General features: G+C 43.6%; 1 protein-coding gene across 1 annotated transcript in view; it reads right to left on the reverse strand.

Moving 5' to 3' along the window:
- The window catches only part of LOC115473204 (collagen alpha-1(XXVII) chain B-like), a 252,306-nt gene that overhangs the window by 101,148 nt on the left and 133,648 nt on the right, over positions 1-17,510 (reverse strand). Inside the window, exons 26-33 of the mRNA XM_030207971.1 lie at positions 17,330-17,383; positions 15,341-15,394; positions 12,773-12,826; positions 11,796-11,849; positions 10,334-10,378; positions 9,651-9,695; positions 7,081-7,134; positions 3,795-3,848 (exon numbers count right to left, since the gene is read on the reverse strand). Coding sequence (XP_030063831.1) covers positions 3,795-3,848; positions 7,081-7,134; positions 9,651-9,695; positions 10,334-10,378; positions 11,796-11,849; positions 12,773-12,826; positions 15,341-15,394; positions 17,330-17,383 — 414 coding nt within the window. The remainder of the gene's footprint in view (positions 1-3,794; positions 3,849-7,080; positions 7,135-9,650; positions 9,696-10,333; positions 10,379-11,795; positions 11,850-12,772; positions 12,827-15,340; positions 15,395-17,329; positions 17,384-17,510) is intronic.

The following is a 17,510-nucleotide window of genomic DNA, read 5'->3' on the forward strand; positions in this document are numbered from 1 at the left end:
GGAAATGTCGCTCACAAATATATTAAATAGAATCTATATCTGTAACTATATCTATCTATTTATCTAATATTCATCAAAGCTTGAATTGTCTTTACTGGTTTTATTCATTGGCAATTTGAGCCCTACCCCAAGGGCTTATACACTGTAGAGGTAGAGTCTAAGTATGAATGCAATTCCAAATAAAACTGTCTTTTGCAATTGACAGGGTGTTATCCATTCAATTTTAAGTGATTCCAAGTGCTTTTCAATGTATTTCATATAGCTCCTAAGGCCCTTATTATGAACAGAGCTACTTCTGATTTTTTTCTTCCATAGTCTTTCGGTTTCCTGAAAGATTCCTGCATATTTGAATCTATTTCACGATCTCCTGGTATAAGCTCCTCTATTAAACATACAAATGTTTCTTCTATCATTGTAATATCTGATGTATTACATTCCTAATTCTAAAGTCCCATAAAATCTTCACTTTTTCCTTGTTTGTGTGTTCCCAATCATTTTGACACGCTTGAAAGCCTTATTTTTCTTAAGTGAAGTTTATTATTCTAACAATATTATTGTGATGTTTTCTATACTCAGATTGATCAATTTTACTACAACCACCGTCGACATGATCCACTGTTTCATCTTTTTCTTTATGTAGTCGGCGTTTAGCATCTTCACTAATCTTTTCTTGTTTTACTCTAATGACATTTGTTTGTATGGCTTGTGCTGCAAAAATTACAGCCTCAGCTGCTCCTTGTAATGATCCGTTTTGCAAACATTGCCATGTTTCTGGGTTTTTATTTCCTATGCTGTTTGGATAATGCCCATGTAAAGGCTTTTTCTCACAGTCCTCTGTCCTGCTCTTAATTTGCTCCTTCTAATATTCCACTTTTGTTTCCATTAGTCCAAATAGTTTTTCTTTGCTGTGCAAGACAGTCATTTAAACTCTTTTCCTTTTCAATGGTTTGCTTTATGTGTCATAGACTCCCCTCCACTTTCCTTTCATGTCTACATAACTGGGTGGACTGAGAACATGGGAGGTAAATCTAGTTCCTCCATATAGATGGCCTCATTACATGGCTAGTGAGCCCATTCTGTCCCTATAGAATACTAACACAACCTGGCATCAGTATTTGTAATACTTTATTTTAGTTATTGACTGATTGTACGATTCTTGGAATGCTTGTGTCTTTCCTATATTTTGCTGGAGTTCCTTTTCCTTTATATTATTTATTTGTATTTGTGTACACCAAATTAGATGGCATATAAAGTTACATGGGGTCCTTTACCAAGCTGCGGTGGGGTCCGTTTTTCCCGTCCATAAGGGCCCTTTTTACCCTAGTGGGTGAAAAAGCCCTCAGTGGTAAGAGAACTCTGACCGCATGGCCATGTGGCAGGGAGCCCTTACCGCCACCCAAGGGCTCCTGCGCTAACCTGACGGTAACCGGGCAGTACTCAGCGATGCCCAATTACCGCCGGGTGATCGCCGCACAAGCCATTACTGGGGGGGGGGGTTCTTTTTCCCCCGGAAATGGCATGCACTCAGGGCGGGACTACCCGTGTTGTGCTTACCGTCACTCTGTAAAAGTGCCCCATAATAAACATAAACATCAGTGTGTGCTGACAGGTCTGTGGCTTGCGTAAATGGTCACACTTAATTTTGACACTTACAAGCGCAACTAACAATATTCTACAAGTTGCCCATGTGAATGCTGGCCCTGCCTAAACTCCTCCCCTGTGAACACCCCCTAACAGTTATGTGATATGCAATATGTGCAGATAATTACATAATATTCATATTTCCATGTACGACTACTCCGTTCTACTAAAAGATCACAATCTTGTTCTTCAAAATCCAAAACAAGCCCAGCTGGAATCAACCCACCATCGCACTTTTTATTTAAAGGCAACTTTTTGTTGGAACTCTCTTCCGCTTATTATTTGTTCGGAATTATCATTTAAAAAGTTTAAGAAAGGCCTGAAAACCTGGAGGGGCATAATCGAACGCGGACGCCCATCTCCATGGGCGACTATCTCTGAGGACGGGTCCGCGAAGGGGCGGGACAGACAGTATTTTCGAAAATGATGGGCATTCATCTTTTACTTCGATAATATGGTTGGTGCTGTGCAAATGCATCGGATTTGGGCGGATTTGAGCTGGGCGGTATCGGTTTTCAGCAATAATAGAAACCAAAGCCGCCAGCTCACAAACGAACAACTCCAAGGCATTTGGTCGTGGGAGGGGCCAGGATTCGTAGTGCACTGGTCCCCCTCATATGCCAGGACACCAACCGGGCACCGTAGGGGTCACTTGTAAAAAGTTTTTAAAAAAATTAAAATACCTCCCAAGTCCATAGCTCCGTTACCTTGGGAGCTGAGCCCCCCCAAAACCCACTGCCCACAACTCTACACCATTACCATAGCACTTATGGGTGAAGGGGGCACCGAGATGTGGGTACAGTGGGTTTTGGGGGCGGTTTGGAGGACTTCCATTTACCAGCACAAGAGTAACAGGTGGGGTGGGGGATGGGCCTGGGTCCACCTGCCTGAAGTCCACTGCACCCACTAACAACTGCTCCAGGGACCTGCATACTGCTGTGATGGAGCTGGGTATGACATTTGAGGCTGGCATACAGGCTGGCAAAAAAAAGTTTTTAAAGTTCTTTTTTTGGTGGGAGGGGGTTAGTGACCACTGGGGGAGTCAGGGGAGGTCATCCCCGATTCCCTCCGATGGTCATCTGGGCAGTTGGGGCACTTTTGGGGGGACTTGTTTGTGGAAAAAAAAAAGGGTCCAACAAAAGTGGCCCAAATTCTTGCTACTGCCGTCCTTCTTTTTTCCATTATCGGCCAAGGGCGCCCAGCTCTCCTCGGCCAATAAACACGCCCCAGTCCTGCCTTCACCACGCCTCCGACAAGCCCCGGTCAACTTTGTTCGTTCCCGCGACAGACTGCAGTTGGAGGCACCCAAAATCGGCTTTCGATTATACTGATTTGGGCGCCCCTGAGAGAAAGGCGCCCATCTCCCGATTTGGGTCGAAATAGGGGCATCTTTCTCTTTCGAAAATAAGCCTGCTGGTTATTTAAAACCCTTTAAACCTGGTTATTTAGAAGATTAAAGGGGGTTGAAAGCATATTGTACCATCTCCACTGTTTGTTCCTCTTCCCTACCTAATCCCGGCTTTTCCTTCCCTTTTCTCTTTGTGTGCTTGTTTGTTGGTTAGTTTGTTTGTTTGTTCCTTTTTAACCTCTCTTAGAGAACCCTTTTACAAAGTGGTGGTAAGACCAACGCAGGCTTACCATTCGCTCTTTCGGGACTACCGCCGGCCCAATGTGGCCTCAGAAGTCCCGCCCCATGTGCGTGCCATTTCCGAGGGAAAAAGAAAAAACCCCGGAAATGGCTAGCGTGGCGCTAACCTGGTGGTAATTGGGCATTGCCGCGTGCTGTCCGGTTACCGCCAGGTTAGCGCCGGAGCCCTTATCGTCAACTCAATGGGTGGCGGTAAGGGTTCACCGCCGCATGGCCATGCGGTGAGAGATATCTCACCACGTGGCCATTTTTTTTCCTCAGGTTTTATTGGCTGCGGGAAAAATGGCCCTGGCACATAGGAAAAACTCCGCCAGCGCAGTTTAACTCAGTCTGGGTGTGGCCCATGCATTTATGCTTTTTAATTGTATTTCCTCTATTTAACTTTATATATATTTTTAAAAATTTTGTATACTACCTTCATGAGGCAGTATAACAAAAGTATTTTAATAAACTAAACTCCAAAAGATCAGTTTGTAACAAAGAGAGCAAAGAGTTTGTACTTAACCATTGGTCCAGTTTTGCCTAATGGACCGACTGTTCCTTGTGGTCCTTGAGGGCCCTGGAATAAAAAAAGCAACTGTAACTTTCTGGAACTGTTTATTGATCAGTGACATTTTATTCTATTCTAGAAAATTCAAATAAGCCAGCCTAGGTTTAGACAAAGAAAAATAAGACATTATGACAAGAGAATTCAGCAGTGCAGCAAACAGCACAATCTATATCAGCCATTACTGTACAGGAAAGCCAAAGAAATCTGTAATTTCTTAGAGGGAGGAGTACAAGTACCTCAGAATGCAAAACTCATTGCTGAATTTAAATAAAATCAACATGGCCAGGCCTTCTCATGGAGAGAGGGGGGGGGGGGGAGATTTTCAAAAGACTTGTTTTGGGACAAAGTTCATGGGTAAATTTTATCTGCAAACCTTATCCTGTGCTACTTTCAACTACTTACTAGGTGCTGGGAAGGCTGTAGGTCATCTGCATATCCCTCCCAGATTCCTGTGTTAACCACAATCCTCTTGGCTGATGACACTCTAAGCGCTTTCCAGCCACTTGGCAGAAGGTGCACTGCTACTCTCCCCTTGCTCTAGATTTCAACCCCTTCTTTTTATTCCTTTTCTCCTTTGATATTCAATGGCACTAAACTGGGTAGTGCTGCTGAATATTAGCACTACCTTGCCATTTTGAAAGTGGGCAGAAGAGGGGCATTCCAAGGACAGAGTCAGTGCATAAATAGCAGCCTAAACTTTGGTCGCTTAGTTATGTGGGTGCCGGCACGGAGTATTAGCCAGCACCCATGTAGATATTGGGTAGCCTTAAGCTGATCTCCCCACTCCCCTGATATCACTGTGAGCCCCCTCCCACCTCCAAAGTCACAGCAGGCTCCCGGGACCTACCTGAAGAGGCCTAGTGATCTAGCGAGTAGATAGTACCATGAGACTACTGCTAGAGATCACAGCAGCCATTTTCTATCGAGAGCAATGACGGGCAGGTGTGAGTAGAGTTTGCTTCTGCCCCGATGACCACTAGACCACCAGACCTCTTCAGGTAGATCTAGGGGGCCTTCTGTGACTGCAGAAGGTGGGAGGGAGAATCAGAGTGATGTCGGGGGGAGTGAAAGGGTGAATCAGAGTGTCGGGGGAGGGGCAGGAGGGAGGACATGTTCACTCCTCTTATGTGGTGCAGGCTGATATTCAGCCAGGGCCTGCATAAGTGTCTCATGCTGAGTACTGGCTAGGACCTGCATAATTCTCCGTAGCCAGTTCATGTCTGTTAAAAGACGGATATTCAATGCCGATGCCCGGATATGGCCGGGGATTGAATAATCAGAGCTATTCAACTGGCAGCGGTCAACATTTAAAAACTGCCACCAGCTGAATATTGACTGATTTGACTTTTTGGAAGGAGGGGGATGTGGAAGTTAGTGTTAAGTGGTTTTAAATTGCTAATATTATTTTTCTGTTGTGTTTGTGGCATGTATTGTTTTCTCATTTTTTTTTATTTTTTATTATGAATGTTGTTTGTATCTCGCTGAGGACTTGGGATTGGCAGGATATAAATATATATATGTATAAAACCTAAAACAAGTTACTGAGGCTCATACTAAGGTATGCTCATGTTTTTAGCATGTGCTAAAATTGTGGGCACGCTAAACATTAGAGACGCCCATAGGAATGCATTGGTGTCTCTAACGTTTAGCGCACCCACCAATTTTAGCGCACGCAAAAAACATGAGCACGCCTTAGTAAAAAACCTTCCTTGTGTCAATGGAAAGTAGACATGTTTGGAACAATAATGAAGTAGAATAAACGCATTAAAAAAATCAGATGAAAAAAAGGAAATCTAAAAAATTTTTTTATGGGTAAATAGGAAAACTAGGCAAAAATTTACAAAAAAAGTATGTAGAAAGAGAATTTACATAAATATTGGAAAGGAGAGACCTATAGCTAGGTTGGTAGAAGGAGATGCCTCTGATAGGTCAGGATGATTTGTTTTTACATATCTAGATCCTAGAATCAGCAGATAGGAAAGCTTAAAATAAATGTTTTCTTTTTTTTTCTATTACTAAAAAGACTAAATTGTATGATAAGAATGTCTATCTTTGGTAAGTTAAATTTAATTTAACTGGGAGGAAGGATGTAGGTAAGGTCTTAATTTTTCCAGTAAGAACCCTTTCTTCTAGCAAAATGATATAAAACATTTTCCAAACCAATATTAAAAACAAAACAAAACAAAAACTCTGTATAATCACAGAACGGTATTTAAAAGTGTATGCTGAAGTAGACATCACCACCTCTTGGATGGCTACAGGGAGCTGATGCCATGGTTTACAACACATGAGATATATTTGTACATAAGAAGTTTGCAAGGAAGTGGCATCTGTTGGCAAGCGTACCTTTGCACTGGCACCACGACATAATAAACATGACAATAAAGCCCTGACAAAACAGCCTGGTAACAAAATAGCATTTAGCAAATCAGTCTCTAACAAAATAGCCCTTCACAAAATGGTCCCTCCCACAAAATAACCCTTGACAAAATAGCCCCTAGACAAACTAGCCCCCTAGAAAAAAGTGCAGTGCCATATTCTGGGCGACCTGATCAGGCCCTTTTGTCAAGGGGCTAATTTGTCAAGGGCTATATTGTGGGCAGGCCATTTTGACAGTGGCTGTTATTTCAGGGGTTATTATGTCGGGAGCTTTTTTGTCGGGGCTATTTTGTTGGGGCCATTTTGACTGGGTACCCTTTGACCTGAGGACGCGATGCAGTACTAGCTAGAATAAACGTAAGTAACCTAATACATGAAAACAGGTTCTAGCGTAGGCGTTTTAAAACAGCTGTAGCACTGTCAGAACCTGTTTTCATGTATTAGGTTACCCTTTGCACCTGACCAAGGAGATGCTCTTTCAGAAAGCTGCAAGACATTTCTAGCAGCCCCAGCATTCACTCCCAGCTTAGTGGCAACAGGGCCACTGTTTCCTTCTATCCACTCCTGCCTTTGGCCTGTAGAGATTGGTGGATCTACAAGTCGGCTGACTTACCCCATGTGAACTGGAGAAGGCAGCAGAGAGGAGGAGGAGCCTGGTACTGTTGGGTAGGTGAGTGCTGAGGCTATTGCAAGTTGCACGTGCTAGTGCAGGTTTATTAATAATTCACTGGCTTATTTCCTTCTATATAACTACATAAAGAGACACACAACGGTAGAGGGAGAATCAGAGAAAGAAAACGCCAGAAGAAAAAAAGTTAGATTCTGAGTAGGAGAGTGGAAGAGTGAAGACAACAGTATTTACCACTTCACCAGGAATCCCCTTTACTCCATGAGCCCCAGTGGAACCTGGAACTCCCTGTAATAATCAGACACTATAGTGAGTCAAACCTTCATTCCTTCCAAGCTCAAAATGTAAATAAATGTGCTGCTATCTATAAAAGACTATGGATATCGTAGAATTAATTATTATATTTTTAAGAAACAAGAACTAAAAATAACAGACTGGAGATCATCTGCAGAACTAAGGGCTCCTTTTACTAAGTGGCGGTAAGCCCAACACGGGCTTACCACTCGCTATACAGGAAGTACTGACGGGCTAAAGCAGCAGTCTGGCGGTACTTCCCACCCTTACTGTGCCATCATTTCCGGTGCTACAAACATTTATTTTTGTAGCACCGGAGTGTACCCGGTACTAATTGAGCAGTGCTGCGCGCTGCCTGGTTACTGCCAGATTAACACGGGAGCCCTTACTGCCAACTGAATGAGTGGTGGTAAGGGCTCCCCCCCTCCCCCAGAAATGGCCGCGCAGCAAGTGCTTTACTTACCACACAGACATTTCCTGCAGGAAAGCGAAAACTTCCTTTTTACCAGCTGAGGTAGAATGAGGCCTCGGAGATGGCATTAGGGTTTACAGACCATTGGGGAGGAATGGTGAGCCCTGTCCAGCATGCATTTGCATGCTAGCTGACCCCCACTCCCCCTAATGCAACAGCCCCCCACAGAAATCCCGACCCAGCCCCCCAAGCAATAGGGGGCTGGAGGTCTAGAGGACCTCCGGTCCCCCCCGACACAGGTTCAGGGGAGGCTGGAGATCCGCATGCTCAGGCACAATCCTCCTGCACTTCTACCCCATGATCAGAGAGAACTGCGTGCTTAAATCTGCATGCAGTTATCTCTGATCATAGGTGCGGTAAAGCCCCTCGCTGTTCCAGTGCTACTTTTAGAGCGCTGTTTGGAACAGCGTGAGGCTTTTGATCATCTGCCCATAAGGGAGAGGAAGGATTGTAGAGATTAGTACTTGGTATGGATAGGCAGACTGGACAGGCCTGATGATCTTTATTTGCCATAATTTTCTATGATTCTAATACAAAGACCATAAAATGTAACAGAGAAAAAGGAGCTAAGCCCAGGTGATGCGCAGAGGGAAAGTTGTGCTGGGGTTAAAGAGCTGGAGGGGTATGTGCCTAGGTAGTGGTGGTAGGAAGTTGGGAACAGCAGGAAGTATGTATGCTCTGGTGGGAGAGAAAGGAGGAGGGATGCGTGCTTGGGGGGATGGGGCATGAAAGGCCAAGCTTCAGGTATCTTCAGGGGGTGGAGGCAGGAGTGAGGAAGAGAGAGCTGAGGGAATGCCGAGGCGAGGGAGATTCAAGAGAAAAAAAAACTAAGGTGTGTGTGAGAGAGCTATGGAGGTAGTTGTGCGTAAGGGTTGACAAAAAGATGAGGTGTGAGGTGTCTGAAAGACAGCTATGCTGGGATGCGTGCTTCGGGAGATTAGAGAGCTATGAGGGTGGTGGATATATGCCAGGTGGGATTTGTGAAAGTGGGATAGGGGAAAATTGAGAAACAGGTATGGAGGCATATATAACACAGGGGAGGGGAAGGAAGGTTAGAGAGAGAGAGAGAGAGAGAGAGAGAGAGAGCACAATGGGTATCTGTGCTGGAGAATGTGAGAAAAAGCTATGAGTGAGTGTATGGGGTGAGACAACTGTGAGGACCTATATGCTGAGAGGGCTCTGAGAAAGACAGGGATATAAAGAGCTAGGAGATGGAGAAGGGGGATAAGAAATCAGGGGAATGTCCACCCTGAAGAGGAGGTAGAGAAAACTGGAGGTTGAACCTGTTTGGGGGGGGGGGGGGTGAGGAAGAGCAATCAAACCTAGGGAGGTTTCAAGCAAAATTGGGGAGTGAGACTCCTGGTGGAGGGGGGAGTCCAGTCTAAGCAGGGAGAAAGTTGAAAGGTGTCAGACCTGGGACATGGAGAAGCCAGGGCTTTATGTTGGGAAAAATCAGAATTTTAGAATACCGTGCACAGAATTTTCAACATTTCTGTGCAGAATTTTAAATTTTTTGTGCAAAATTCGCCCAGGAGTAAGAATGTGCATACTGTTAATTGCATTATGAGACAGTGTTATTAGGAGCATTTTTTGGTTGAGGTAAGAAAATAGCAAGCATAAATTTCATTTTCAAATCTAAATGCAATATTTTCCATGAAAAATTAATTGCAGGGGCGAAAGGAAGCTGTACTGCCATTTTGAGCCTGAAGTTGCTACTGCTGTGAATGGGGAACTCAGCTGAGGACAGAGAACGACTGAATTTTGGTTCTGGTTTTGCATTCGGCACAGAAACCAACCCAAAATCCAGATTTGGGTTTCAGCCAAAAATGCTTGTGGATTAAGATTAAGAATCCCTGGACAAGAGTGAGTAAGGAGTTAGCCAATTACATTGTTTTAGGGTCTTTTCTACATATTTCCTATTAGTATTTTTTTTCTTTTTCATCCAGATAATATTTAACTGAAGGACTAAGAACTAAAAACAGTTCCTTTAGAGAGGAACAAACATTTCATTAGAAGGTAGTTCTTAAACAGCACTTACTGGGAAACCAGGAGGCCCCATCTCTCCTCTGTCTCCTGCCTTTCCCTGAAACATAATGTTACAAACATTCAGTGTTGTGCGCTATTGAGTTACTAGTAATTAGCTACTGTAGTTAATTACTTTCTTGCAGTAATCAATAAAGTAGTTAACTACTTATTCACTGTACCAGTAACTGTAATTAATTACTTTTGAAGAGTAACTAGCACAACATGACGTGACATGACAGAGGATGTGGTCAGCATGAATTGTTCAAACCTCCTTGAAATAAGCATCAAGAGATAAAGTTATGCAGTATTCACAATGGGGTTGTGTATAAGATGGATATTTAACCTTTTCACATACCGTAAGGCTTTTACCATAAGTATTCTTGGACGTGGTATTGGTAAAGGAAAAGCAATTAGTTACTCTAAGCAGGTAACTGTAATCAGTAATCAATGACTTTCCTAAATGAGTAATTTAATTACTGCAACTAATTACTTTAAGCTGAGAAGTAATTAGTAACTGTAATTAATTACTTTTGAAAAGTAACTAGCACAAAACTGCAAAAATCACATAACAATGTCGTACGTCCTTGTGTGGCTCTCATAGCTGAGATTTACACTAGGTTTGGCATTCATGTGCTACCCATCTATTTTTCATGAACGCTTTAGTTTTTGGCAGCAGCCTAAGGCACAGTTACGTACCTGAGAACCACTGAGACCTTGCTTGCCTGGTTCTCCCCGAAGGCCCTATTAATAAAAAGACAAATTTGGCATTAGAAATGGGAAGATACTTGAATGCTGATGATAGTATTGCATTATAATCAATACACCTCAATCTTTAAACTCCAAGAGCTGATACGGAGCTGGCACAGTCACTGCATCAATTGAAGAAGTGTCATCAGCACTTAAAGCATTGATCACGCCGGCCACTATCCATTTAATTCAGACCTGCTAAATACTGCCTTTACATGGATAGTTCCTGGAGCCACCTTCGCCCCTCCCCTAAACAAGCCTCTAATTAAATAGATAATCTCTGGCCATTTAGGGGTCCTTTTACTAAGGTGTACTGAAAAATGGCCTGTGCTGGTGTAGATGCGTGTATTAGATGTGCACAGGTCCATTTTTCAGTGCACCTGAAAAAAAGGCCTTTTGGGGGGTGGGGGGGGGGGCTGAAAATGGATGTGCAGCAAAATGAAAATTGGTGCGCGTCCATTTTGGGCCTGAGACCTTACTGGCACCCATTGACTTAGCGGTAAGATCTCATGAATTAACCATGCGGTAATCATCAGTGCGCGTACAATGCTGATTACCGCCCGGTTAGCGCTGTGTGCCATAAATCTGGCTGCCAAACTTAGCTGGCCATGCGCTGAATATTAATGGATAGCCGGTTATATCACATGACATAACCGGTTATCTGCTAAGTGCTAACCGGTAATATTCAGCAGGAGATAACCGGTAATCTCTTTGAATATTGCTGGATAGCCGGTTAAGTGCCATTTAACCGGCCAGGAATCGTTCTTGGCCAGTTAAATGGTACTTACCAAAATTCTACTTGCTTACACAGCAAGTCTACGTGCTGTTCCATAAATGGAAACAACTTCTGAAACTGTAGAATACGCATTTCCTCTTATTCTTCTAGGACAGTGGTTCTGAACCCAGTCCTCAGGCCACATCAAGACAGGTCTGTTTTTCAAAATATCCACAATGAATATGCATAAGATAAATGCACTGCCTCCATTGCATGCAAATCTCTTTCATGCACATTAACTGTGGGTATCCTGAAAACCTATTTGGATGGGTGTATCCTGAGGACTGGGCTGAGAACCTCTGCTCTAGTTGAACCCAAAACTATTTTGGTACTTCCAGTTCATGAGAGAGAGAGAGAGTTAGAAATCTGGGAAGACTCATTAGGTTAAAGCATGGGAACGTGCCTCATCTGAACAACAGAAACAAGTAATGAGCTCCCAGTTATGCATACCACTTCTGAGAATGATTATGACCCAGGACTGGAACTCATGCAGTTAAAGAACTTATGATGACAGTGATTCCAAAGTTAAAACCCATGGAGAAGGCACAGATGGGTTATCAGTCGTCTCAATATTTTTCTGCGATGTAATTTTATCAGAATTGCTCTTCTATCCAGCCGGTGCCCTAATGTATTCACCTTGTCACCTGAAGACCCAGGCTCCCCTGCTGGTCCATCAGGACCCCTGGCACCCTGAAAGAAAACAAAAGGGATGTTAAAAAGCAAACTGAACAGAGTCTCTCTCTCTCTTAGCTACTGATACTTGGAAAACACTAAGGGGCCCTTTAACTAATCCACAGCAAAAAGTGGCCTGTGGCAGTGCGAGCGCGTCTTTTGGGCATGTGTGGGGCAAGTTTTTACCAGGTCCTGAAAAAAGGACCTTTTTTAAGGGGCCGGAAAATGGACAACCAGTGCATGTCCATTTTCAGCCTCAGACCTTACTGCCACCCATTTACTTATTATTTATTTTATTTACTTAGATTTTGCTCACACCTTTATCAGTGGTAGCTCAAGGTGAGTTATATTCAGGTACACTGGATATTTCTCTGTCCCAGGAGAGCTCACAATCTAAGTTTGTACCTGAGGCAATGGAGGGTTAAGTGACTTGCCCAAGATCACAAAGAGCAGCAGCGGGATTTGGACTGACCACCTCTGGATTGCAAGACTGGTGCTCTAACCACTAGGCCACTCCTCCACTCCTAGTGGTAAGGTCTCACTTGCTACCCGGGCGGTAGGCATGCAGCGTGCGCCCACTGCTGTTTGATCTTTGTTTATACCATCTGGCCTTCCATTACATTTCTTGTTAAAGATGCAATTTTTCCTAATGGTTAAAACGAAGGGAAAAGCTCAAACCTATTCTTCTAAATCTCTGACACTGATAATGAAACCAAATGATATTCTGGTGTGTATGCAAAGCAGGTGGGACCAGATCATGAAGCAAACAAAAACCATCTAACCTATACAGGAAATTATTATTTCACAAGCTTCTTGATGAAAGTTATCAATTATTTTTACTACTGCTTATAGCATTTAAGTTAGATTTATTATACATTTCAGCACACAATCAACACAGCCTCACAAACAGCAGCACTCATTCAAAATTAGCTGCTTCTCACCCGACGGCCTTTTGGACCCCTTGTTCCTGGGGGACCACGAAATCCAACAGGACCCTGAAACATTAAGTGATGGCTTTACTTTGCATGTGCTTTGCATGATAGGAACTAAGAAGCTATGTAAATAAATGCTCTAGTGCAGATCTTAAGCTTTGCCTCAACCCAGGGTTAAATTATTTAAAAGCCACAGTAAAAATGCATGTTAGTTTTAAACTATAAAATATAAGCTGATTTGAAATGATACAAGCTAGCAATAACAGGCCCGATATTTAAAGCGGCGTTGGGCACGTAAGTGACTTTTAAAAAAATCTGTAATAGTACTATAGATAAATACCACCAATAAATCTGTTTGTGCCAGCATTTATTTGTATATAAAATGGACAGGATTACAGACAAGCGGGGGACACTAAGGTGTAGCTATATATGGCGCCAAAAAGAATCGGTGCCAAAAAAGTGCTATTCTATAAGACGCGATTAAATGTTAGGCATGGTTTATAAAATAACTAGCCGTTGAGCCCATAAAAACGGGCTGGTATTGGCGTTTTCCTTCCCCCCCCCCCCCCCCACGAGGTCACCACCGCTCCCCCCCCCTCGGAGTCGCCGCCGCCGCTGCCACCCCTCCACCTGGCCCGGGCCCTCTCTTTGCTTCTGAACTTACACATCCGTTTGCTGAACGCAGCAAGGCACATCAGCTGAGCTGCCGTGGGCCCTTCCTTCTCTGCCTGTGGCCCCGCCCTCCTGTGACGTAACGTCAGCAAGGGCGGGACACAGGCAGAGAAGGAAGGGGCAGCTCAGCTGATGTGCGTTGCTGTGTTTGGCGAATGGATGTGTAAGTTCAGAAGGGAAGAAAGGGCCCGGGCCGGGTGGAGGGGTGGCGGCGGCAGCGACTCCGAGTGGGGGGGGAGGGGTAGCAACCTCGGCGGCGCAGTTTCCCTCTCTGTCCCGCCCCTCCCATCATCACGTATTGACGCGGGGGCGGGACAGACAGGGAAGTCTCTACTGCACATTTGCGAGTGAGTACGGTCACTCGCCGTTTATATGTTTGATGCTTATGCCTAGGAAGTTAGGCGTGACCATTTGTACCAACTGAATTGTGGTGCAAATGTACCAGCCTAAATTGGGCTCGCATCCCTATTATTCTATAGCAACGTGCATAAATGTTACGAACGCCCCTGTGAAGCCCATGCCTCTCCCATTTCCATGCTCCTTTTTCCAATCACGTGTAAATTTTAGATGCAGATCCCGCACCTAAATTTATGCATGTAAATGCCAAGTAAATCCAACTAGTACCAATAATTGCTTGTTAAAAAGTCAATTATTGGCACTAATTAGCTTGTTATTCAATTACATTGCATGTGCGAATTGGGCACACAATGTTTGGTTTCTTGAATAAAATTGGGGAGAATGTGTGCAAGCTTAGAGCTGATGGATTGGGTGGTGCTTACGAAATTACCCTAGAATAGCTGAATGAATTGCAACTAAAAATTATGCCATAGATGTTTAAATCTGTTCTGGGGCAACTGTAAACTTATTTACTTATTTATTTATTGGGATTTATTAACCGCCTTTATGAAGAGATTCTCTCAAGGCGGTGTACAGCAGGTACAGTTTAACATAAAACTTACAATTTTGTTAACAGCATAACAATAGTAAAATAATCAAGAACAAACAAACATAATAAATGAGGTAAAGTTGCAAACAGTAAATTGAAACCTAACAATAGAACTACTGTGAAACAGTATCAAAAATATACACTATGTCTAACAGCACCGGAATTCAAATACCAGAGATATAATACAATGTTAGCATAAAACTAATGATGCACCTAATAATCATGCATTAGAACATTCAACTAACTAGATATGATGCTAAAGACTTTCAGTGTGCAAGTTCTTATCATTGAACATACTGTTCCGGGGCAGAGGGAGCATGGAATGAACGATGGACAGGCATGCGCGGCACCCCCCCAGCGGCGTGCACCTGGGGCGGACCTCACCCACCGCCCCCCCCCCCCCCCCCTAGGAACGCCACTGATGCTATATCTGGTCTACAAATCAAGTATCTCTAGCTCCTGGGATCTTCTAAGAAGAGATCTTGAGAAGAAGTACTAGACACAGAGGTGTAGCTAGGTGGGGCGTCAGGGGAGTAATCGCTCCCCCAGACGAACTTCCACTGCCCATTTTTCAGGCAGTCTGCTACACCTATGCAGTGCTCCCCCTGGCGTCACAACCTGATTATGCTTCGGACTAGACAGTGAAGAAAAAACACAAAAACTACACTGAAAGGTGTACAAACACTTGAATCCAAACCGCTCTTACTATATTGTCAAAGGACCCAGTTCCTGTATTAAAATGGCAAAGAATGGTTTAGATACCATTGTTTGCACACCTTTCAGTGCAGGTTTTGTGTTTTTTTTCTCCATGGTCTAGTAGTTCTGGACTGGTTTGTGGAGTTTTTGTCGTCCCCTTTTTTTTCTGTTCGGAAGAAGGAGAAGGGCATTTTATTTTCTAGGAGGAGGCAGGATGCTGAACTCTAACCAGTATGGCACATCTCATATTCTTATCTACTTACTGCTATTCCTGGAGGTCCCGGGGAGCCAATTTCACCTGGGAGGCCAGGGTGACCCTAAAGAAAGAAAAGATGTGAAACCAGGGTATATTTGTTTATTAATCGCCTTTATGAAAAGATCACCAAGATAGCTGACATAATAAACAACTTACATTATGTTAACAGCGTAACATTAATAAAATGACCAAATGTAAGCATAAAATACAATCAATGAGGTATACTTGCGAGATATCATGCCACTGCTATTAGTAGGATTTAAACAGCAAATTAGAACATTCAGATAGCATAGGGATCCTTTTTTGTGGGACCCAAACAAAGAAGGGGGGTCCTCACAGTTTCCACAAAAAGTCAAACAAGCACAACATGGGTGAAAGTGAGGAAAGTTCCAAATAACCAAGGCAAACAAGAAGAGTATCCAAGAATTTATTCGGCCAAAGTAAACTGACCCAAGGACACCCGATAGAGTTAACTGTGGGGTCCTTTTACTAAGGTGCGCTGAAAAATGGCCTGCGGTAGTGTAGGCGTGTGTTTTGGGCACGTACAGATCCATTTTTCAGCGCACCTGCAAAAAACGCATTTTAAAAATTTTTTGCCGAAAATGGATGTGCAGCAAAATTAAAATTGGCGCGCATCCATTTTGGGTCTGAGACCTTACCGCCAGCCATTGACCTAGTGGTAAAGTCTCACACGGTAACCGGGCGGTAATGACCTACGCACGTTAAATGTTACTTGGCGCGCATCTGATACGCGCGTCCGAAAATAAAAATTATTTTTCGAATGCGCATATCGGATGAGCACCAAAAATGAAATTATCGCAAGAGCCACGCTGTAACTCCATCTTGGTGCACGTTGGGTGCATGTAGACACTTATGCAGCTTAGTAAAAGGTCCCTTGTGTGCCATCTCACACAGAATATATCGCTTCAGTGTTTCAGTGGTTTTCTCCATTTACAAACTCTCTGAAATTGACTAATCAGGACTGCTATGACCCCTGAGGAAGGTGTTTAGCCGAAACAAGGCCCATGTTGGGTCTCCTTGGGTCAGTTTACCTTGGCCGAATAAATTCTTGGATACTCTTACTTCTTGTTTGTCTTGGTTATTTGGAACTTTCCTCACTTTCACCCGTGCTGTGCTTGTTTGATTTTTTTTGTGGCACCATTTTTTGTCTAAGGACATTGCTCAGTGTAAAGTCCAGGTGTCAACCCATTCTGGTGCTAGAGTCATCTCTTCCTCTACATGGAGGTAGGATAAGGCTGCCACAAAACTCTGTTTGAAATGCCTACTGGATTAAGTTATGTAGGGAGCCTATATATTGGCCAGGAAAGCTTTTCATTAAGCAGCAAATGATGAAACATATCTGGGTCTCTAAATAAAGCATGCAAACAATACACTAGTGCCCACCGCTTCTTTGGAAAAAGGAAGATATTGTTGGGATCCTGTCCAAAAGAACTGACTTACGGGGGCTGACCTGGGGCGGCGTTGTGATTTGCACCCACAGGGCTTTGTACCCTATATAGCTGCCCCTCTCACCTTCCTTTATTTATGGCCCTGTGGAGACCTGTCTGTTTTGTGCTTACCCTTCTTTTTTTTTTTTTTTTTTTTTTTTGTTACATTTGTACCCCACACTTTCCCACTCATGGCAGGCTCAATGTGGCTTACATGGGGCAATGGAGGGTTAAGTGACTTGCCCAGAGTCACAAGGAGCTGCCTGTGCCTGTAGTGGGAATTGAACTCAGTTCCTCAGTTCCCCAAGACCAAAGTCCACCACCCTAACCACTAGGCCACTCCTCCACTCCTCTGTTCCTTCTGTTCCTCTCTTCTCTTGTTAACGCATATATTCACAGAAAGGTCTTGACGTTACTCTGCATTAAGCTAGGCCGTTTCTCTAGCCTTAGATGTGCTCATGTCAAAGATAGCTCTGTAGATTTTAAGTAACCAATCCCTGCCCCCATCTCTCATTTTCAAAGCAAGAAGATGAAGACTTACTCCTTACCATCGACCCCTTGATTCCGGGAGGCCCGGGTAGTCCAGCATCACCACGGTCACCCTACAACAGGGTAGAAATAAAACATGTCATCAAGACTGCAAAGACACAGTACTGGGATCCAGTACACATTGCATTTAAATATTTTTGATTAAATTATTACATATTCCTATAATTATAAAACATTTAA

This window comes from Microcaecilia unicolor, chromosome 6 (assembly GCF_901765095.1).
Source record: "Microcaecilia unicolor chromosome 6, aMicUni1.1, whole genome shotgun sequence".
Taxonomy (NCBI): domain Eukaryota; kingdom Metazoa; phylum Chordata; class Amphibia; order Gymnophiona; family Siphonopidae; genus Microcaecilia; species Microcaecilia unicolor.